Source organism: Podarcis melisellensis, assembly GCF_964234715.1.
Source record: "Podarcis melisellensis genome assembly, chromosome: 2".
NCBI lineage: Eukaryota > Metazoa > Chordata > Lepidosauria > Squamata > Lacertidae > Podarcis > Podarcis melisellensis.
Window position 1 is genome coordinate 31340799 of NC_138529.1, and position 22983 is coordinate 31363781.

The 22983-nt window shown below is 41.4% G+C and overlaps 1 protein-coding gene across 13 annotated transcripts; it reads right to left on the bottom strand.

Annotated features, from left to right (window-relative positions):
- Positions 1–637: 637 nt before the first annotated feature.
- On the bottom strand, positions 638–21435 carry LUC7L3 (LUC7 like 3 pre-mRNA splicing factor). Of its 13 annotated transcripts, none has more exons than XR_014165341.1 (13): positions 21206–21435; positions 16736–16802; positions 14993–15032; positions 14649–14793; positions 13256–13333; positions 13073–13177; positions 11736–11897; positions 10076–10353; positions 9073–9233; positions 2972–3112; positions 2758–2866; positions 1878–1978; positions 638–1301 (listed from the first exon to the last, which is right to left on the bottom strand). XR_014165341.1 is itself a non-coding variant. In XM_081899771.1 (12 exons), exons 1-12 carry the CDS (start codon positions 21302–21304, stop codon positions 1933–1935), a joined length of 1431 nt encoding a protein of 476 aa, XP_081755897.1. In that variant the 5' UTR covers positions 21305–21435; the 3' UTR covers positions 638–1932. The 13 variants fall into 13 exon arrangements, 6 of the variants coding, with proteins under 6 accessions (XP_081755897.1, XP_081755896.1, XP_081755892.1 ...); XR_014165342.1 differs by lacking the exon at positions 1878–1978 and adding an exon at positions 2288–2443; XR_014165343.1 differs by adding an exon at positions 2288–2443 and having other exon boundaries at positions 638–1978.
- Between the last annotated feature and the right edge of the window lie 1548 nt (positions 21436–22983).

Sequence of the window (22983 nt, forward strand, 5' to 3'; positions counted from 1 at the left end):
AGGGCTTTTCTTCCCACCGCCAGCCTTCAGAACAGCCTTCTGAATGTTGGCGGTGGGGAGGAAAGCCTTCCTCCCACCGCAAGTCTTCAAGACAGGTCCGGGAACAGAGGAGAAGCGCTGCGCGCCTTCCCCTCTGTTCCCAGACCTGTCCTGAAGGCTTGCGGTGGGAGGAAGGTTTTCCTCCCCACCGCCAACATTCAGAACAGCATTCTGAATGTTGGCGGTGGGGAGGAAAAACCCTCCTCCCACCACAAGCCCCGGGAACAGAGAAGCGCTGCGCGCCTTCTCCTCTGTTCCCGGACCTCCCACCGCAAGCCTTCAGGACAGGTCCGGGAACAGAGGAGAAGGCACGCTGCGCTTCCCCGCTGCCCCCGGAGATTTCCCTATGGGCTTTCGTCTTGCGAAGCAAGCCCATAGGGCAATTCGTCTTGCGGGGCACCACTGTATACAAATGGTGGGTTACAGTACATAAAATGAGTGGAGTATCAGATTATATGGTCTTCTGTTCCTATTCTCGCTTCTAACTTGATACTTCACTTCTCTCAAATAGGTTTGACTTTGACAACACATACAAATATTTTTATACTTAACTATATATCTTAGCGCATATCCAAGAAAAAACACAATCACATGAAAATTGCAGCGTTACCTCTTTATCTTTATTTACACTTTTTAAAAAGCTATGGAAACTACTGGGACAGTAATTGGTTATGTAAATTTTGATAAGAGAATTACTCCAACCTCTCATTTTGATCTGGGGTGGGGGCATGGGGATAGACAAGAATAAACTTGAACACATTTGATTTATTTGGAAAGAAGTCTATTTAATATTAAACACTCAATGACAATCAAATGTGTAACAGAAAGTCATAGATACTGTATTTCCATTAGGGTATATCAAGAAGCCAGGTATAGCTTTGTTGTAAAAATGGGGTTTATTTTAGTTGGAGTCACACAAAATACTAAACATTTATCCTTGTGTTTCAAAGTTCAAGAATGAAAACTTGCAATTAAACACTGAGCAAGCCATGTGTTCAGGTTATGTTGGTTTATCACCTTAAAAGTCTTATAGGAAAAAAATGATAACAGGACTTAAAATTCTCAGTAGCATGTTTGCTTATTAACTTCTCTCTGCATTTTGAGAGGTCACAACAGTCCTGAATTAATTTTTATTTTAAAAAATCTAACTGAACTTTAATTTTTTTTTCTATGCCACTACAGCTTTCTTTCACCTCATTTTAAAGCAGATCTTCGTATTAAGCAGTCTTCAGGCTTCTTCGCAGACTTGTCACGTGGTTGTCCTATAACGCAAAATGTTGGGAAAAGAGAGTCAGATAGCGGGAACAGAGATTACTTTCATTTGCCATTCCTAAACAGCGTCTGCTTGCTGCCCGCTTAACTCCTCAAAATCATCTCATAAAAATTACACCTAACACCCCTGTGTATTGGACAGTTAAGGACAAACATGACGTCACAATTCACCAACCACTGTTGTTGGGAAGCCATGTATTCCAACAGGGCTTGCACAGAGGTCAAATGCAAGTACCACTGAAACGAATGGAAGGGTGTGCAACATTAGTGCTCAGAGGATTGCACTGTATGGCTTAAATCCTATGCACATTTACTTGGAAGTAAGCCCCAATGAACACAGTGGAACCTACTTCTGAATAAGCATGCATAGGCCTGCACTGTAATTGGTTAGGGGTTCTTAGAAGATAAGCTGAAACTATATTAACTATGTTGCAAGGAAATCAATCAATCAGCTGGTTTTATGACCCTGAGAAATCACAGGTCAAGACGGGGCAATTATTTATGTATAAGATTAGCTTCATTTAACTAACAATGTGGTTATATACATTCTTGCCATTTATATATACCTATTGGGTGTTTCTGACATTGGCCTTTATTTTCATTTGCCTCCCAAGTCTGGTATCAGCCAGTATATGCTGCTGTGTGCCATGGCTGCCTGGCAATTCTCCTACGCAGTAGGAAATTATAAACACATACCTCTTAAAGACTTGAAATGCATTGAATGTTACAAGGCGATTATTATGTAGTATTTATTGCATTTAATAAAGATATCTAATTCTGGGCAGCACTGCATCCCTACACACAGTTGAAAGAAAATTCCAATCAAGTTAATATCAGGTTAACAGTTTCACAATATATGCACAAAGATTCCTTTTCACTTTTTGTAAATAAAACACACAACAGTAAGCTTAAAGATTACAGGCAACAGCATTCAAACATGGATGTGGGTAGAGAAAGGAGTACCTGGCATGAGTACCTGCTTAGTTTGACTGAATCCTTGATTTTTAATTTGGCTTTTCATGGGCCGCTCACAACACCAACGCTGTGTGAGGTATGGTAGTCAGCTGCAATTATTCATAAACCCTACACTTCCATCAATCCAATGCTACTGGCTCTCGAGTTACAGAACAAACTGCATTAGAATGCAAGGCAAAGCAAAAAAACTAGAAACATCCTTGACAAAGAAATACTAGCAGTTTATATAAAAACAAAATAGTCCAACATGTGCCTCTAATATTAAGTATTAAAGCAAATGTTTCTGATGCACCAACACAATATGGACTTAATTACAAAATCAGTTCAAATTGTTAAAAAAGATAATAAATCCCCTAAAAATAAAAAATAGGATAATTAACTTCTAAGGGACTAGATTACAAATATGTTCCCAAGAGGCACACTAATGGGGGTATGAGTCTGCTACAAAATAGCCGATACAAAACAATGTACCTCAAAAGATTTTGCAGGACTACACTGTGTTTTCCTTCAGAAGTTGCTTTAGCACCTCTTCTTACTTGTTGACTTAGCTCCATCTTCATCTGTACATACTTACGCTGCACTGTTAAACAGTAACAAAAAGCCCTAATCAAAGTTTGAAATAATGCACTTACCTCTGTCTGATCTGAGGTCATATCAGATCAGTTTTAATTGGACTGAGTGTCACCTTCAGATTTAATGTCTTCACTGGTCCCATTGACCTCATTCTTAGCATCGCCATCCTTGGAGTCCATGCTTGTGTCTTCACTCTGTTTTTCCCGACTACTGGACTTCACACTACTTTTTTTATCATCAGATCCCCTCTTTTCTGCCATGAAAGAAGACATTGACCATGGACTTCACAGTAAAGACACACAAGGTATCACGCTTTTCAGGGGTGAAGTATATGCCGAGACATCAGCAATTGGCTGTAAAATTGCAAACTAGAGATCAAAGTTACAGTGCTAATATTGAATGAAATATTCCACCAGAAAGAACAAGAACTGAGTTGCTGAGTTCAGAGGGAAAGGATAGCACAGAGGGGGAGGCAGAACTGCTTAAGATTACAATGCAAAAGTCACTGACCTGTTTGATAGTTCTGGTCAAAACCCACAAGCCATGTACATGCTACCTAACTGAAAACTACCTGATGTAAAGGCTAGTGTAAAATGTGTCTACAACTACAGATTCATCATAGCATACGACTTTTAATCACTTAATTTAGCTCAAGACCATGTACAAATTTGGGGAAGGACCGTAGCTCAGTGGTAGAGCATCTATCTGCCTTGCATGCACAAAGTCCCAGCTTCAACCTCTGGCATATCCAAATAAGGCTGGGAAAGACTTATTGTCTGATATGCTGGAGAGCCACTGCTGGTCAGAAAATACTGAGCAAGAAGGACTGTTGTCTGACTCCTGTTGGCAGCATCCTCTGACCTCTGATGCCAACACCTAATCGGCTGGCCAGGGCGGAGAGCCTGCTGGATCAGGCCAATGACCCATCTAGTCCAGCATCCTGTTCTCACAGTGGCCAAACAGCTGCCTGTAGGAAACCAGCAAGCAGGATTTGAGACAAAAGCACTCTTACCTATTGTGGTTTCCCGCAATTGGTATTCAGAACATGTTTGAATTCTTGACCTCTCAGACAGCATATGCACAGAACAGTTTGGAGCAATTTAATTTCTACAGGATTAAGTATTGATCTTAGGTAACAAACCTTAACGTATAGGGTTAGATCCAGGCCTTACTTCATTTGTGGGGATACTGCAGCTGACAGAGGAAGGAGTGGTTTTAATTATTTCTCCTCAATGCAACACCCTGCGCCACCTCTAACTCTGTTCTGGAGGGTTGGAACATCTTCTGGAAGAACATGAGAGGTGGGGCTGGGGGCTGCAGAGAGGTGAATTGGCGAACGTTACCTCTCCTCCCACTCGGCTGACAATATGGATGGAAGGAGTTTCTTTCATCTGGGAAAGGCAAAGTCTGGATCCAAACCACAGAGCTGATTTTGATTTGGCTATTTGAATCAACTATGCATATTACTGCCTGAAGTTTTAAGGACATTTAAATTCTGTACTGTTTTTTCAGATCTGCATGCTTATCTTTTTGATAACCCATTTTCCCCAAACCTTTTTCTTCATGGCTTCAAGAACTATTCTCAAATGGTAGTGCCTGCTCTTCCCTCACTCTTTTTCCAGAGCCCATTCCCACCTCCTTTACCTTCATTTGCCTGCTATGCCCCATCACCTCACCAGGATTGGGGATTGTCTCCCTACTTGCCAACCACTGCCAAGAAGAGAGAAAGTAATCTGTGTAAGTGCATCATCAGGCTGAGGTAGCGCTATAAGAGAATCTGACAATGGATTGGCTGCCAATAAAATTAGTAAAGCCAGAATCATGAGTTTACCTGGAAAAAATAAAAATTTAAGACAGCCATGTGTCCTTCTCTTATATTCAATGCATAGCCCTTTACGGTGGGCAGTTTCCGTATCAGACATGGTTACCAGGTTTTTGTCCCATTAAAGCACTTATTTATATATAACATGCATATAGAGTAAGACGTGTATGCTGTACACTGAAATCACTTGGGTATTTCTCTCATCAGCATGATGAACCAAATAAAGTATATTAGAATCAGTGTTTCCCAACCTTGTGCCTCCAGCTGTTTTTGAACTACAATTCCCATCATCCCTGACCACTGGTCTTGCTAGCTAGGGATGATGGGAGTTGTAGGCCAAAAACATCTGGAGGCCCAAGGTTGGGAAACAGATGTTTTGAATGGCTGTATTTAATGCAAGAGCAAAGAATAAAGAACAGGGAACAAACAGAAGAGACTGTCAAAGCTGTATGGGTGAAGTTTCTGGAAAGGCTTACTTATCGCCTATTGCAAGAGCAAAAGATTATTTTGAAGTTAGTTTCAATTCCTTTTATCAAGAAAACTTAGAACAGTTTGATTATGCAGATAACAGCCAAAAAAAGGGGAGGGGGGAGGAACTACAAAGGAACCACTGCCTAAGGGAAAACACTCAATATTTGAAGCTGAGAGAAAACCAGTCAGCAAAGTCCATTTAACTTTGGAACTCTTAGAGGTGTCTGTTCCACGTAATAATTGCCTGGATAGGTTGCACTAACTGACCTTTTTGAAAGTCTTCAATTTTTGCTTTATTAGGTATCGCCGATTCACATGTAGATCCACTGAGGAACAGCAGTCTTGTTGCCCCGCAGAGGACTAGCTGTCAGTCCAATAAGCTTATCTTCTGTCCTATGTAGATACGATAGAGCTCAACAGCCCTTTAAATGGGCAAAATATGTAGATTCTCCGGAAGGTGTTTTATTGCTTTGAGTTTGGACAGATGGGGGAGAGAGGCGTTTTTCTTGGCAACTGTTAAACAGTTATTGACCTATTGGCCTGTGAATTAAAATAGGAAGCTATACTATGAAAACTTTTTTGTCTACTCTACGCTAAAGTAGTTTTATCTTTGATTTGGTAAGTAGAGCTCAGGGAATAATTCTATTTGTTGAAAGATTTGTTACCCACCCCCATAGCATATCTGCAAGGAGTATAATCCTTCTACCTATTTCTTGAAAATTGCTTTTATGACCATAAAAAGGGAAATAAAATGGGCACACATACAGTACAAATACTGCAGTGCCATCTGTTCAAATACTGACTAGCTGTGCTTAAGTAAGAGAAACTTAACTGTTTCACTGGATAGGGTCAGAAATCGGGGTGGGGGCGTGGAGTGTTTCACTGTCAAGTTAATAGAACTGACATTTTATTTTATATTCAGTTTCTCTCAGATCTGGGGGGTTTTCTCACTATGAAACTTCAATTTAATGCAAGGAAACGAGCAAGATTCGCTTAAAATTCCAGTTCCTCAATACTATACCAGTTGAGAATTTCTATACACCTATCTTCACTGAGGATTTCTTCAGAAAGGTCCTATGTGTAATTAACTGAATAAACTTAAAGCATGCTTTCATAAGTACAACAGAATAGAATATAGAACATGTAAGGAGGACAGACATTAATACAGCTGCTTAACAATGACTAACAATTTTTTTTACCAATGCTCAAGTGACATGGAAGGAAGTCAAATTCCAAGTGTAACCACAATCACACCACCAAAAGAATTGTAGGAAAGAAAGTGGAAAAATAGCAAGAATAGTATTTAAACACACCCTCAGCTGGCGTGTGCAGTGTAATTGAGTCACACCACTTTTTAGTGTTACAGGGTGACTGGGAAAGGGGAAATGAGCTGTATATTCTGCAAACTAGGAGGTTATGACTTCCCGTGTTACTGGTATAGATAAATGTTATTTAGCATTGCATACCATTAAATTGTGAAGTGTTTTTCTACTAAGCTACAAAACCATTAGTTTATACCCAAACTCAGTTTCTTGAAAATCCAGACAAAAGGCATTGAATAGAAGAGAATGAAGCAGCCTAAGATTGTTTAAATGGAGGACCCCCTGGAGATAATAAAATCACTATTTATGCAAGAAGTACATTGTTATTTTGAGTCACTGTTGTCTTCTCTAGAACCAATGAATGCCATAATAGACTCTGCAGCCTATTCTGATGCCCCATTTTAGAACAGTACCTACACACAGCTGAGTGCATCAGGCTTGCCTCACTGGGTCAGAACCATATATTTGTACCATTACCATTACTCTGCTTTTATTAATCACAGTCCTGGGAACTTTGGTAATACTTCCTTGAGCAGGAATTCATTCAACTTTGCATTAATAAAAAGAAATACACAACCAACATATCAAAATGAAGATTATTTCTAGAGGCGAATAACAGGCAGTCATATCTAATTCATGACCATCATTCTATACATACAAAAGATGCATAAAGCAGTAAAAAAAACCTCCAAGCTTCTATCCAGTAAGGAGACCTTAAAAGGATTTATGAAATACTATCCAAAATTGAGGGAGTGAAGCTTGAAGAGGCTGGCTGGCTGATGACCATTTTTAAAGGCTTCCTTTCAATGTGGGGACCACAAAGCGTTATGCAGAACACTAAACATTCATATTGTTCACCACTAAGGCGGCAATCCTACACACCTACCTGGGAGTAAGCTCAGTTTAACTTTGGGGCTTACTTCCCAGTAGACAGGCATATGATTGCAGTGTAAGTGACCCACATGCTGAGAAGGGAGATTCCAGTGTATCAAATAAAATAATTTAGGGCAGAGCATGTATACTAACAACCCCAGGTGAAACAGGCCATTTCCCAAATTACTTTGATAATGGGCTTGAAAATGGGAGGTTAACAGACATATCTATTACCAATAGAAGACTACACTGAAAGTTGTTCCAGAGGCCAGAAATTTACTCAACATCTTTTAGACAAGAGGTGTACCTCTGACCTTCGAGGTTTTGCAAGTATCCCATTACATGGCTATGTATGTGCGTGTCATTTAAAAATGGGAATTGAAGCTAACATGGATTCTTAATTTGAGAAATCGGGCTTTCATGTTATTTCTGGGTGGACAAAGTAACAAACAATGGAATGATTTACAATGAGCTTGAGACTTGTGTGCTCGCCTCTTCTGTGTGGTCAAGAGGAACAGTTCAGAAGCTTTTGCTTACTGTGGCTGATGTGTCACCTGGAGTGATATACTGTGGTTTCTGAAGCTGGCTTGTTGAAACCAAGCAAGGTTAGTCCTTACCACAATTTCATATTCAAACAACATGGCAAACTCTGGTTAACTAAAAGCAGAAGCTTATGAATTCTTTATCTCAGCTTTGTAGGAGGAGAGCATATGAGCCCAAAATTTGCTAAAGTCCATCATGTTGCACTAAATCTTGATTACCATTACATGCTAATATGGACAGTGTATCTGCAAGAAATCAGCCAGTGCAGTATCCACCACAATAAGGAAAACTACTACACTCATTAGCACTGATTTAAAAAAATATATACTTAATACCTGAAAAATAAATAACAAGCCAAGAACAGACTTTAGTTAGGCTCTCTCATATTCCTAAAGTGTTGGAAATGCAGACGAGGATGAATAATAAGCCACAGAGGCTGAAGAAAAAAGTGTTCACCAAAGGGAAGCAACTGTAACTGTACGTAAGAACATGGAACAGTAGTGACATACCATTTTTATGCACCATGTCTTCAGGAACAATCTAAATATCACACCAATTTACTGTTAGTATTGTTGAGTCTGCAAAATGGAGGGGTGGGCAGAAGGCAGATCAGGATTGATTGGTAAATGTCTGGGTTATTTACAGATCAGGATTTCTGACTCCTGGTTGTTTTACAACCACCACCAAAAACATGGTTCTGAATATACTGTTGAATTTTGTGTGTGTGTGGCAGGGCAATTAGCTCTGTTTATTTCTGGTACTCAAAACAAATACCTGGTCTCAGAATGCTTAAATTCTCATTTTATTTATTGCACAGCATGAACCAGGCTTTGGTTGGTGGATCTCAAGAGTTCTAGCAAAAAACAAGTAGATCTGCAAGCCTACTGCTTCCCCACCCCTGGTAACACACACCTAAAGGCAGTAATAGAAGACTCAACTGAACTTAAGTTCACAGATGTAGAAAAACTGAGGTAGTATGCAGCCAAAAGACACTCATCTACCTGGAATCTAAGAGTTTTATATATAATATGCTACAGTACTGGAAGGGGGAAGGAAAGGTGCATCAAGTATTTAAAAGTTTGTATTTAAGAGTTCAGAAGGAATCTATGGGGGCAGCAATCACTGGAAGATCATGGCACAGCTCTGCAGAAAAACTATTCTTCACCAGTCATATGAACTGACCTTTTTCCTTAGATTTCCTGTCTTGTTCTCGCTCTCTGCTTTTGCTTCTGTGCTTGTAAGATTTCCGATCCCGACTCTTTGACCGCCTTTTGTCCCTGCTACGTGATCTATGTTTTCTGTCTGACCTATCATGGCTTCTGCTTCTGCGTCGATCTCGACTCCTAAAAATGTAAGAAGAACGGGTGGAATTCAACCTGGTGCTAATGTGAACATTCCACCAATGAAAGGATTTCTTTTTTGCACAATGGGACATTCTCCCCCCCCCCCCCATGTCCCTAGATATATTCCAGGGGTTCCCTCAACTCTCTGGAGCAGATTTGGGGATGGTGTGGGGAACGGACAAGGTGGGGGGGGGGCCAGTGTCTCATTGCACAAGCAGAAGTCATTCTGCTCATGCAGTTAATTAGTTGACTATCCCCAATAATAGTTAAAGCACTTCCCTAAATTTATCACAAGTAAACTTGACATAAAAACTTGACACATCCACATATGGACCGGCAAAATTGGGGGGAGGCACATTCACAGTTAAATGAAGCTTTGATATAAACTACAGTTTTGCTGCACAGTGCTTAGTGTAAAACTGCCTTGAGAAATGTAAGCCAAAGTTTGTTCAAAACTGGTTAAACCCTATTTATGCCAATTTTTCAGATACAGTGGTACCTCGAGTTACATACCAGAAATATTTCTAACCCAGAAATATTAACTCGGGTTAAGAACTTTGCTTCAGGATGAGAACAGAAATCATGAAGTGGCGGCGCAGCAGCAGCAGGAGGCCCCATTAGCTAAAGTGGTGCTTCAGGTTAAGAACAGACCTCCAGAACGAATTAAGTTCTTTACCTGGGGTACCACTGTACTTGTGAGGAATTTTAAGTACTAAAAACCTCAGTTTCTCAGGAATACAAAGTCTACACCTTTAGATGTTCTCTTGACTCATCAACCATTTCAATTTATTCAATTAACTTCAAAGAAATCTAATGTCCTTAGCCCCTTCCCAGACAGGTACCTGCTTCGTCTTCTGTCCTTGCTTCTTGATCTTTTATGGTCCCTTGACCGACTACCCCTCCTGTCAGAAGTTCTGCTTGAATGTCTGCTTCGTGAACGACTCCTCTTTCGTCTCTCTCTATCACGAGCCCTCTCTTTTTCTTTTTCTTCTTCTTCACGCCGTCGCTTTCTTTCCCTTTCTTCCCTTTCACGTTCCCTCTCTCGCTCTTCACGTTCTAGTTTCTCTTTTTTTAACCGATCATCACGCTCAGGCTCTTCAGTTCTCTTTCTTAATTTTTCCTTAAAAAGGAAAGTATTACAGAAAGGTTACTGGAATCATAGAATTGTTGAATTTTAAGGCACCATGAAGATCATCTAGTCCAACTCCCCTGCAATGCAGGAACCTTTTGCCCAATGTGGGGCTCAAACCCAAAACCAACTGGAAGATTTCATGCTTCTTAAGAAAGGGCAATACTCACTACCATGACATGAATTTGAAACACTCTTTAACAGTCTATTTCAGATAAAATTTAAAGCATCTCCATTATCTGGTAACATTAATGATAACGTATATACAAATAGAAACATAGAACTGTAGAGCTGAAAGGACAGATCCATGACAGATGGCAATCCACCACAGAGCAATAGGCTGTATCCCTGCACACAAAGAACATATTTTTGAAGAACCCTGCTCAATGCAAGAACAAAATTGTACTGAACACCTTGTCCTCAAATGTACCTTGATTTGGCAGATTAGAATCTCAGCTAACTACAGTTGGATGCATTATATGTATACATTTATGTGTACGTATAGTGCTTAAAACTCCACAGAATAGGCCATCAACAAAGCAAAACCATTTCAAAGACTACTGGTTAATTTTTGGTTAAAATCTGGATACATTTATCAAAATATGTACCTAAATTATGTATAGAAGTGCCATGAACATATAACATTTTGTATGGGACAGTTCTAAGACTGTCAATGCTTTTTACTGAAACTCGTGGAATAATACCAACTTCTGTCAGTCTTAGCTCAGTAAACAGATCCGAAACTGCAAACACCTATATCAATCCAGTTATTTTTTACCTTATTACTTTCTCATCCTATGCTGGTGGCTATTTTGATATATTGTTTAACTTTTGGTTTTCCCATTCCCCATAAATAATAATTGACACTGGCCCACTTTGCACATAATACCAAGCCAAACCAGAACTAAACACGAGCAAGCATGTTTATTCTGTGATAAATCATAGTTTACTCATGAACCCAGGTTTGTGATTGGAACCCAGGTTTGTGCCTGGAAGAAAATGAACCATGAGTCCTGGTAGTTCTGAGCAGACCAGAAGCAACTGCCATTTTTGCTGTAAGTATCTGCATACTTGCTTGCTCACGCCTAACCATGGTTTGGCTTAGGGATATGTATGAATCAGGTCAGTATGTACTTTAACCTTTGTATAACATGGATGAAAATAAAAATAAGTCAATACTTTAACTGTTGGTAGTATTCAAGAATATAAGCTGAGAAGTTCACCTACTTGGTATCACAAGGTTCTGAGTATTTCAGTTCATAATGGCACATTCTAAAATCATTTTTATAGTGGCATCACCACATACACAGGCTATATGTTGACAGTATTGCCAAGCACATACAGATCTATATATACATGCAGATTGAACATACTTTTAGTTCTTCCACTGTAGCTTTAATTTTTGCGTAACCCATATGCTGTTTTCCCATCAAGTGATCATCTACCCTGGATTGTGCATCTCCTACGATTAAAAATGCTCCACAGACTTCACAAACTTCCATCTGCTTTTCCTGAGCTGCAAAGCTCTCAATTGTCTGGAAACAGAAGATATTTGTTAAAACAGTTAGTTACATTAACACTTTATTTATTATTTACCTAGCAACAATACAACTTATTTTTCAAATTCTTAACCTACCCCTTGGCATGCAAGCAGCTAACCAATTTCTATAAAAATACACACAATTTCATGCCCAAAGCAGATCACAAGATTGGTCTAACTGCATTATAATTCAAGTGCAGCTGCATCTTTAAAACAGACCTTCATGCAATTCTATCTGCAAAGCAACTGACAAGCATATTATTCCAGCTGCACACAATATAGCATTTAACAACCCCTCTAAACCCAAGGCTGCCATCTGATAATAAAAAACAAGTCATAATCCTCCATGGTGTTAAAATTCTACTGGGTTCATTTCAATTCCAAAGTCTTATTGAAGTTCTAAGATGGTCTCTATCCCTTAATAGGTCAAGAACAGGGATTTGGCCAAGATCTCCCTCTTTCAAAGTGTTTTCTGCATTCCTGTGTATCTGAGAGGATATTAACCCAGTGAGGGACACATTCTAGCAACATTATTTATTCTAAACATTATGTTTATTCTAAACATAAAGCGTTGTATCTTGAAAGCACCCCTACCTTCTTGAACAATTGAAGGGAGGGGAGGCGGAAGAAGTGAAAACTGCCCCCCTCCCTGTTCTGCTACTTCTGAAAGCCTCTGCTGGATCAAAGAGCTTTGCACCAGTGGAACGATGCCACTAGAAACAATCCTCCAATTTTTCTGACCCATAAATTGATTTGTCTTTTATGCGGGCTATTACAGTCATACCTTGGGTTACAGACACTTCAGGCTGCATGTTTTCGGGATACGGACGTGGCGAAACCCAGAAGTACCGGAACGGCTTACTTCCAGGTTTCGGCGCTTTGCGTGTGCTCAGAAGCACCAAATCGCAGACGCGGCGCTGCGGGTTGCGAACATGCATCCCGCACAGATCACGTTCGCAACCCAAGCATCCACTATAATCTCATATACGCATGGTTAAAGCTCAATGACTAATAAAGTATGAAAATATTTTGGTGGCAATCAAAGAAACTATTTATTCAACAAGTTGGAAGAATACAAGCTGGAAAAATAAGGCTTTTGTGAGGTCAAGTTTATTTGACTGTATTCTGTTGGGGCTTCCAGACTTAGAGAAAAACAGGACTCTTACTTACCGAAGTTGTAGATCTTAGCAACTCTCTTTCCTCTTTTAACTGTTCAACAAGTTTCATCATGCCTTGAGCCTCTTCCACCTTTCCTTCAGAACCTAGTTCTTCAATCTAATAGAGAGAGAACAAAGTTAGTATAATGTCTTGATCCAACTTTATAAACATTTATGTATGATTCAAGACAATTACCTGTTGTAGAAGTACATCAATCTTGTCAGTTAATACTTGAATCTTCTCTTCATTTTTACCAGTAGGTCCTGCTGCTTGCTAAATATTAAAATAAAAGTGACAACAGACACCTAAAAGTTACAAGTGCAACAAAACACTGTTCTGCTTTGTCATGTCCACAGCACAACTCATATCGAAGAGTAAGTTGTAAGAAGCAAAAATTCCACAATAAGTTCATTTACATCAGAAGTGGTGAATCTTTTGGGCTCCATGGGCCAGATCCTTATCAAGAGTGGTCTTACAGGCCAAATATGATAGGTGAGTGATCCTGTCTACCTGTCAAAATCCCTTGCTAGAGCAACGTTAAGAGGGATGAAACTGCTTCAGATAACGGTTTGCCAAACTGCTCTCTGAAGCCCCTCCCTGCCATTAAAGTTTGCTCCTAAAAGGTTAAAAGGGCAGGGCCAGCAGTAAGGGGAATCCTACTTAGTGTTGGAAATGGGTGCACCAGAGATTCCTATTGAGTCTGAACTCAGAAGGCTTGCTCCCCCTTTGCAGCAGCTGATGTGAAGAGTGTGATCCTACTTAGCATTGTGCAATGCTTTGAAGGCTCCTGAAAACCAGCTGGTTGTCAGAGATTTGGGGAGGTGCACAAGGCAGCTATGGGCAAGCCCCACAGTTAATAGGATGACATCAGATGTAGGGCAGGTAGACATGGCTTGCCCCAAAAGTCTGCAAGGCCAAAGGGGAAGGCCTGAAAGGCTAAGTCTGATCCATGGACTGGAGGTTGTCCACCTCTGTTGTACATGGTCTCTGTGCAGTCCCAAATATGGGTTCTGCACTTGCAGGGTCCCTTTCTGGAAATTCTGAAAGCTAAGCTTTCACCCTCCACACTGTGGCTTCCACCTACCACTCAGTTATCTCTTAACCACCAGAGCAACAGTACACATTTAGAAACTCGATTCTGAAGAGTTCAAAAGTTAACTTCAAACAGCACATATATTCGTTTCATCCAAGTGTGGCTTATGTTGTATCCTGCTATTCTTGTGTTTGTTCAGTTTTAAGGAACTTATAAAGCAGTAAGTGAACCGTATATACATTGAGAAACACAGTTAAGACCGGTAATTCAAACATGCTATAACTCCTGGTCAAGTATGTGTATCTATTCTACTTTAAAGAACACTTATAAGAAAATACAAAGGGTGGTATCCAACATCACATGAATGGGCATCCGCATGTGCAATGAGACTGCTCCTCTTCCCCTGCCCTCTGCAGGCTCCCACACTAGAGTAGATTTGGGGCCCATTACAGAAGTGCAAGGGAGAGAGGAAAATATGTTCTGTAAACAGTTCTGCAAAAGGATATTACCCAAAAGACCATATATGTTTAACGTGCCCTCTGCTTTTGTACTTACACCGGAAGCCTGTTGAGTCTGAGACAATGCTAAACGTGCATGACCTCTTCGAATTCGGCGTTCCACCTCTGCAAGCAAGCTCTGTAAATACCGAAGGAAGTCTCTTTCATAGCCTACTTTCATGAATCGAGAACTCTTCTCATACCTGACAATGTTAAAAAAGAAATGATTACATTAAACTTCAGATAAAGGTCATCTCCATATTACCTAACAACGAAAGACTATACGCTATCCACCTCGTGAAATTTTAACTGAGGATTTTTTAAAACCTCATTTAAATGCTTGTGTTATTGCTTAATTATATTTATTAGCTTCTTATTAATTATAACTACTAACACACTCACTGTTTTCTGAGGTTTTCATCATGAATTTTCTCACAAGGACCTAGAAATAAAAGCAATAATGATGATACATCCAAATGACTTTCTGATAACACTATGCCAACAAAGACCTGGCTAAAGTTCAACAGTTTTTAACCAAACTAATGTAAAGATTAAAACTGGGGTGCCTTTCCACAACAGTACTAACAGTTCTAAATGACTTTCTAGCGTATTGTCATTAGGCTGGCATAGTACCAGAATGACTGTAACCTGATCAATATTCCACCGACACACCAGAGCAGGGCTAAGGTTTAAAATCAAGAGTCATTTGCTCAGAGACAAAATGGGGTGAGGTAGGGTACAGATTTGCAAGCCTAAGGAAAGTGAAGCAATATATTTCTATGAAGATTCAACTGTACTTGGCTACATATTTGTTTTTCAAAGTTTGAATGGAATCAGTGACAGCACAAGAACAAGCGGATCACACCCCTGCAACATTTACTGAGCTAATAAAGACTGGTTATGAACCTCTGGAATACAGAAGCCCATGACTGTCGAGGCAAAGAGTTCCAGAAACAGAATGTACTGAAGAGATCTTACCTATCAATTTAGAATGCTACAACAATTCCAAACCTTGTTGGTGGCACATCTTTAAAATACACACCCATGAATATCTGTGATATTGTCCTGGTACAATTTTGGTACGATCCACATTAAAAATCAGAACGCTAGTGGAAGTCTTAGGAACACTGCCGTTGGATCTGAAATGTGAACTAGAGCATGACAGCACTAAAGCTGACAGTATATAGTTAGCTATGGAGTAAAGCCATAAATGATGGAAAGATAGGGAAACTATTGCTAAAGGGTTTTTGCAAGAACCTGGAAGTTTGCATTTTGATTCTTTGACAGAAGCCATATATAGGTGTCCGTCCACTTAAGCGCAATTGACTCACACACAGCTGTGTATACAGGTGCCACCAGAAAATAGAAAGATACTATAGATTCAAACTGGGAAATGGCAGGAGAGCTAGAGAGTCCTCAGAGCTCTTAAGGAGCTGCTACTGCTTTTCCATGCATCCTTCAGCTAGCCCCCGAGCTTTGACTCTAGTTGAAGAGAGTTGTGTGGATAGAACTGGAGAGCAGGAAAAAATGAGTTTTTATAGGCTTTTTAGAGGGGGCTCCCCACTTACATGATTTTCGCTTATGCACATGGGGGCCCTAGAATGTAACCCAATCTGCTATGAATAGGAATGTGAGGCAGAACATTTTCCAGTAATTGAAAATGTTCCCCTCCTCCCCAGTGCTTCATTTTTCTTTTGAAAATTTTCTGTTTTATAAGCTCATTAGAAACAATGAACAGATCCCAACTGCAATGAATGTAGAGAACATTAGGTAAGCTTTGCAGTTTGCTTTTGCTCTATTTACTAATTTCAAATAAAATAAAGATACCAATTATATCACTCTCTAGAGCACCAGAAAATGTTCTAAGGCAAATTACCCTAAACAGTATATGAATTTCTTTTGGAAAACTTTCTAAAACAAAATTTTCTGGAAATTTCACATTAATGGCTCTGAACTTATGCAAATCTAAGATTTTTAGTCATCTTAATGAGATGATTTTGTGACTGTGTGTGTGTGTGTGTGTGTGTCTGTCTGTCTCCATCCATACATATAAGAGGTAAACAAAGAAAATATTTATTCACAGCAGCTTCTATCTATGACCTTGACATTTGCTATAATATAAGGAAAAAACCCAAAGGCACTTACCTAAGTCAGAACGGGTATTTGTGAATAATTCAGCTGGACAAAACCCACAAAGGTAATATTTACAAACCTGATTGAGAAGAAGAAACTTAAGTTACTTTCCTTACACATCAAATTTAGACAGACACAAAGCTGTAAGAGAATTAAGTAATTTGCTCTTGTTCCAGTTCCAATTCTTCTTTCTTTCTTTCTTTCTTTCTTTCTTTCTTTCTTTCTTTCTTTCTTTCTTTCTCTCTCTCTCTCTCTCTCTCTCTCTCTCTCTCTCTCTCTCTCTCTCTCTCTCTTTTTTAAACCAACCTTACCCACCAGTGCTAATTTTGGCTGCATTTAAAATATCCTAAGCACAAACCATCTAGGTAAGCTTTACAGTATGGATGAGTACGGACTCATTTCTTCAAGCCCTTTTAGAGGGCTGTCAGAAGAGGAATAGCACAATCTGTCCTTTCTCCAACAACTTTTCACCTACCTGCATCAATTCCTGGTTTCCTATGGCTAGCAAGTAAATTAAGTAAAAACCTATACAATACACTGTTCGAGAATTTCAGTCAAGAGCTGTTGATGACTATGCTCTGCCTCCAAAGTCAGAGGCAGCGATGCTACTGAATACCAGTTGCTGGAATTGTCTACACCCAAACACAAGAAGCTATATTTTGGGGTTCTGGTGTCATAAAAATGAAAGAAACTAGCAACTTGATCTCAATTCTTCTCATTTAAACCATTTATGGAAGCACCTGAGGCTGCAATCCTACAGTAACGTAGCTCAGGGGGAGAACATCTTCTTTGCATAGAGGTTCCAGGTTCAATCCCCAGCCCTTCTAGGTGAGGCTGAATTCAGTTTTGAAATCAGGGACAGTCACTGCAAGTCAGTGTAGATAATAGTCTGACTCAGTATAAGGCAGCTTCCTATGTTCCTCAGTAGACAGCAATGCAATCCTAACTCCTAAATGCACCATCTGAGAGAAATTAGGATGTGGAATATTACCCTATCCTGGACTTAAGCTGAGCAAATGACTCATCTTGGCATAAAATAAGCCAGTGGAAGTTATGTTGGCGTAACGGGCAAAAAGAGTGTATGTCAGGGACAAGGAGAGGGATCAACAGATTTACACTGCATATTAAATCCTTTCATTCACTGGTTCCGCCTCCACAGCATGCCACCAAAATATAGGTGCAACTAAAATTCATCACACAGGAGCCAATGGAAAGGCAGAAAATGAATGTCTACACTGTCCTCCAACCTTGCCCCACCTCCAGACTAGATCTGATAGGCTGCAGCTTACCATATTTTCCGCTCTATAACACGCACATAGTTTTTAGAGGAGGAAAATCCGTAGGCATGCCACCCGTAGGCATTCCCTCCATAACACGCACAGACATTTCCCCTTACTTTTTAGGAGGAAAAAAATGAGTGTTATGGTGCAAAAAATACGGTAACTATGCTGGTGTATCTGTCTGGCTAGGTTTGCTCTGCTCACACCAGTGAACTTAGTGAGACTTACTGCAGAGTAGACAGGTAATGGATTGCTCTGTAAGTGAGCAGGAAATAACACTTTTTCAATATATTGTTAAAGAAACGTATATACTATATGAGCCACTATTTGACTTCTGGGGGGGGGGGAGAAATCAAGGAAAACTTTTTTGTGCCATCTTTAAACGGCTTTTATAAACAGGGGCCAGTGAAACAATGTCTGCAGATGACCGATTGCCCATGTGTAGTGCCGATATTTGAGGAAGATATTGGTACATTTCTCTGGAAATTTCCTAAACACTAGGTTCTAGCACATGGAAATCAGAAACATTTTCCCAACTGCACAGAGGTTATTCAATTTATATATTGGTTATATCAGTGAGTTGCTTTTCTCAAAGAGCGACCCTTAGCAACTTACATTAAAACCAATTAAGAACATCCAACAACAATCTAAAAATACAGTGGTGCCTCGCAAGACGAAATTAATCTGTTCCACGAGTTTCTTCGTCTTGCGGTTTTTTTCGTCTTGCGAAGCACGGCTATTAGCGGCTATTAGCGGCTTAGCGGCTTTAAGAAAAAGGAAACAAACTCGCAAGACGTTTCGTTTTGCAAAGCAAGCCCATAGGGAAATTCGTCTTGCGGAACGACTCAAAAAACGGAAAACTCTTTCGTCTTGCGCGTTTTTCGTCTTGTGAGGTACCACTGTACAGCTAAACAGATACAACGAATGATGAGTTACTGATCCCACCCCACTAAAAGAGGTCACAATGCCACCTTTCAAATTAAGGAAACAGAGGCAAGGTAAAGAGAAAAGTATTTGCCTGGAGCCTAAAAATAAGATAAAAATGGTGCCAGGCGTGCATCTCGGGGAAGAGCATACTACACCCTCCAAATATCCTGTGGAGGGGGACACACAACGAAGGGTCTCATATGGTGACTGAGGGCTTCAGGAGAGCAGTGGTTCTTGAGGTACTGTGGTCCTCAACTACATATGGCTTTAAAGGTCAAAACCAGCACTCTGAATTGAGTCCAGAAACTGATAGCCAGTGCAGTCATGCCAAAATCAGTTATATGTTCAGACAGTTCTATCCCAGTCAACAATCTGGCCTCTAAATTCTGCACCAGTTGCAGAACCATCTTCAATGTACAGACAACAACTATTTTGCATGTGTTTGATTGGTGTGTAATCACCGACATGCACACTGTGGCCCTGAAAGGGGGCTGAACGGGGTGGGCTTACAGTACACATGTTCCGCCAACATGGGGAGTTTCCTGTATAACACACTGCAGTAGTCCAACTTAGATCATCAGAGCTTAGACACCAGAAGTTAGGTTGTTCCTGTCCAAAAGGTGATGCAGCTGAGCCATTGCTCAAAGCCATCAAGGCCACTTGAGCCTCAAATGATAGTAATGGATCCAGAAACACCCTCAAGTTAGGTACCTGCTCCTTCAGAAGGAGTGTGACTTCAACACATTTTAGGTAGCCTGCCCAGAGTTTCCTAAGGCAATGCCATAACAGAGGAGCAAAATGCTTCTTGACATTATGAAATCAAAAACTGTGTTGGCTGTTAAGGGGGGAAATGTACTCTTTCAATGTAAATGAACGTTCACTGCTGTCAGGAGTTAAGAAGCAAAGCCTCTGGAGAAACTCAATGGTCACAAATCCCTAATTCCTGCAAAGTCTGCAGGAATTGTCTGGCATTCTTTACAAATGCAAAATTTGCCTTTTAGCAGTGTTGCTTCTGATTCTAAGATGTGATGGTGGCCAACAGTGGGATTGCTTGGTTTTGGCTGGTGTAATCACAGCACTGTTTGTGGATAAGGTAGACCTGGCTACAACCACAAATGGTTTAGCTACATTCAGGCTGGGCAATTAGAGTTTGTGGAGCTGCCTTTAAACAACAGTCTGAAAACTGCAGCTGGTACAAAATGCAGCACTTTGATTTCTGAGTGGGGAAGATGTGGGAATCATATTACCTCTTCCTGTATATCACTAGGTGCCAGTCATTTCCCAGATACAACTACCATTACCATTATATTGTGTGCAACCAGGATACCCAAAGGGCCAGTTCCTCTCCTAAAATACAGTCAGCTACTAAGTCAAGTGCTGAGACTCTTGCCCATGTGTGGCCCTCATTTGAAGCACAGTTGGCGGGAACAGGTGGCAGGACCTTTGACTGCAGCACTCAGACGTTAGAACATCCTGCCCCAGGTGTTGCATATCTCCAACCCCTCGCACAATACTTTAAATAAATTTGTGTTTTTGCAGACCTTTGGCCAGATCAATGCTCGAGTGTATTTCGGTCCCCCGCATGTTTTAGTTTTCAGCTGTGCCTGTATTTTGCAGCCTTATTCACTTCGCCAGATAGTAGCACTGCAATGCTTTCCGGTTGCTAACACTCTCTCGTAGGCAGCTGTGCTTCGTATTAGAAGGCGGTGGAACAAGCGATCTTAAAAGCATCACACCTTAAAAAAGAGTTGAAACTACAGGATCGGTAGGCCCTTTATTAGAGCAGCGGGTGCCTCGCCCTCCCCAAAGGCCTCAAATCTCCCGCTCCGTGTGCCCCCCAAAGGCAGACGCCCCAGATCCAGAGGTTTAGCTCTTGTTCGCTTCAACCACAAATCCTCAGCGTGAACACAACGGGGGTACAACGTTTCCTTGTTTGTCCTTCAACCCCCAAGGCCGCGAAACGCAACCCCGTTTTCCTCCCGCAAAGGCTTTTCGAGGCTCCCTGCCCTTCGCGCCCGCTACCCGCTGCGCAGGGCCTTAAGGTGCCCTCACCTCTTTGCCTGCGAGCTATTCTAGCAGTTAATAGCGGAGCGGCTCCTCCTCCTCCTCCTGCCCATTTTAGGACCTCCGCCAGGTAAACCTGTTCCTCGCCCTAACTGGCCCATCTTCTCTCCCCTCCACTTTACCTCCGCCCCCCAAAGCGCGCGCAAAAGGGCCTTGACCAAACGAGGGCCGGCGATAGAGGAGGAGGAGGCCGCGTCTCGGCCATACTCACGCTATCGTGGTCCCACCGCACGTTGCTGCGCTTTTCATCCGGGGCCAGGTTCCTGTCCCGGCCCATAAGCTCGTCCAGAAGTTGGGCGGCCGAAATCATGATGCCGCGCTCGTCAAGTCCGGCCTCTCCGTCGCGGCCTCCAGCGCTTTCTTTCTTTCCTTCCCGCCGCCGCCTCCGCCCGCCCCCCCTCCTTCAATAACACCCAAACCGCGCCGCTGACGAGAGTGACAGAGACAAAATGGCGGCACCCTCAAGCCCAGGGCGTCCCCCACAATGCACCGCGCAGATCTCGCGCAACCGCCCAGGGTCTTGTGGCCCAGGCCTAGTGCTCGCCTGCGCGCGGGTCTCGCCTGGGGGCGCGGGGGAGGGAGTCGTGGGAGGTGCACCTGCGCAGCCTTCTTTTCCTCTTGGATTGCGAAGGCGCAAGCTGACAGTTATTCCTGACTAGAGCAGCCCGTTATAAAAAAGGGTGTCCTCCTCCTTCAAGACCGAGCAGCGTTCAGTTTTGCACAGAGCATCCCCTCTTTTTGATAGAAATGCCCATGATTTTGCAACCTCTTCATAGAATTCGCGAAATAAATTTTTGAAATGACTTGATCTGCTCTTCTATATATAACACTGCTGTATTTTAAGTCTCTTTTTTTTGTAAGCCACTTGAGTTTTCGTTTCTGAAAGAAAATAAAAAAGTGACAAATAGAGGAGATAGCTTAGTGGGTGGAACAGGAGAATCTTAATCTAGGTCAGGGGTCTGCAAACTTTTTCAGCAGGGGGCCAGTCCACTGTCCCTCAGACCTTGTGGGGGGCCGGACTATTTTTTTTTTTCTTTTGGAAAAAAATGAATGAATTCCTATGCCCCACAAATAACCCAGGGATGCATTTTAAATAAAAGCACACATTCTACTCATGTAAAAACATGCTGATTCCCAGACCATCCGTGGGCTGGATTTAGAAGGTGATTGGGCCGGATCCGGCCCCTGGGCCTTAGCTTGCCTACCCATGATCTAGGTCATGGGTTTGAGCAAAAGATGACTTTTGTGGTCCCTTCCACCTATACAAACTATAAAATCGAAATCCCGTTACCCAAGCCTCTCAGAGCCTCAATACACAAACAATGGTTCTATTCAGCTTTGTTTTAAATAATCCTCTGGTCCCACATTTGCTTAACGAACCTTCAAAAATATTCCTGCACCTGTTACTATTAGAACCCCAATGGGAAAGGCAATGCGTAGGTGTTACCCCACAGCTCAATAATACAAAAGAATTAAATACTTCTTTGACAAGGAGTCTTGGATATCGATCTGCCGTGACACCTGATTACTTTATGATCGTCAATCAGCAGTTTATAATGGGTCCGGCACACTTCTTCAAAGCTGCGCCACTGTTGCTCCCTTCAGGTCACGGCTTAGCAGAGTTGAACACACAGCGGTGTAAAGCAGACTTTCTTCCTTCTTCTGGCAAGCACACACAGACAGCTCCGTCTATTTACAGCTCTTTATTGAAACATTTTACCAACAAAGACCGGGGCTTCTTTCAGCCATATCCAAAGGCACGTCTTTTCTCTCTCAGATACACAGAGAGAAGTGAAAGTACAGGGAAAAACTCCTCCTCCTGAGCTTCTAAAAGCTTCTGTCTCCTCCCAGCTTCTAACAGCTGACATCGGAATGTGACGCACACTCAGAACAACTTAACCATTTAAGTTCTGATCACTCACACCCCCCCTTGCGTTGGATTCCGACTGTACCTGTGGAACATCCTCAGCAAGACTCTGTGAGATCAAT

Excerpts from the sequence above, each read along its gene's own strand:
- LUC7L3 (XM_081899766.1), bottom strand. The coding sequence starts at position 21,304 with ATGATTTCGGCCGCCCAACTTCTGGACGAGCTTATGGGCCGGGACAGG. Across the intron at positions 15,033-16,735 it reads AAATACCCGTTCTGACTTAG|GTCCTTGTGAGAAAATTCAT; the intron begins GTAAGTGCCTTT and ends TTTTATTTCTAG. Across the intron at positions 14,794-14,992 it reads GATGAAAACCTCAGAAAACA|GTATGAGAAGAGTTCTCGAT; the intron begins GTGAGTGTGTTA and ends TAACATTGTCAG.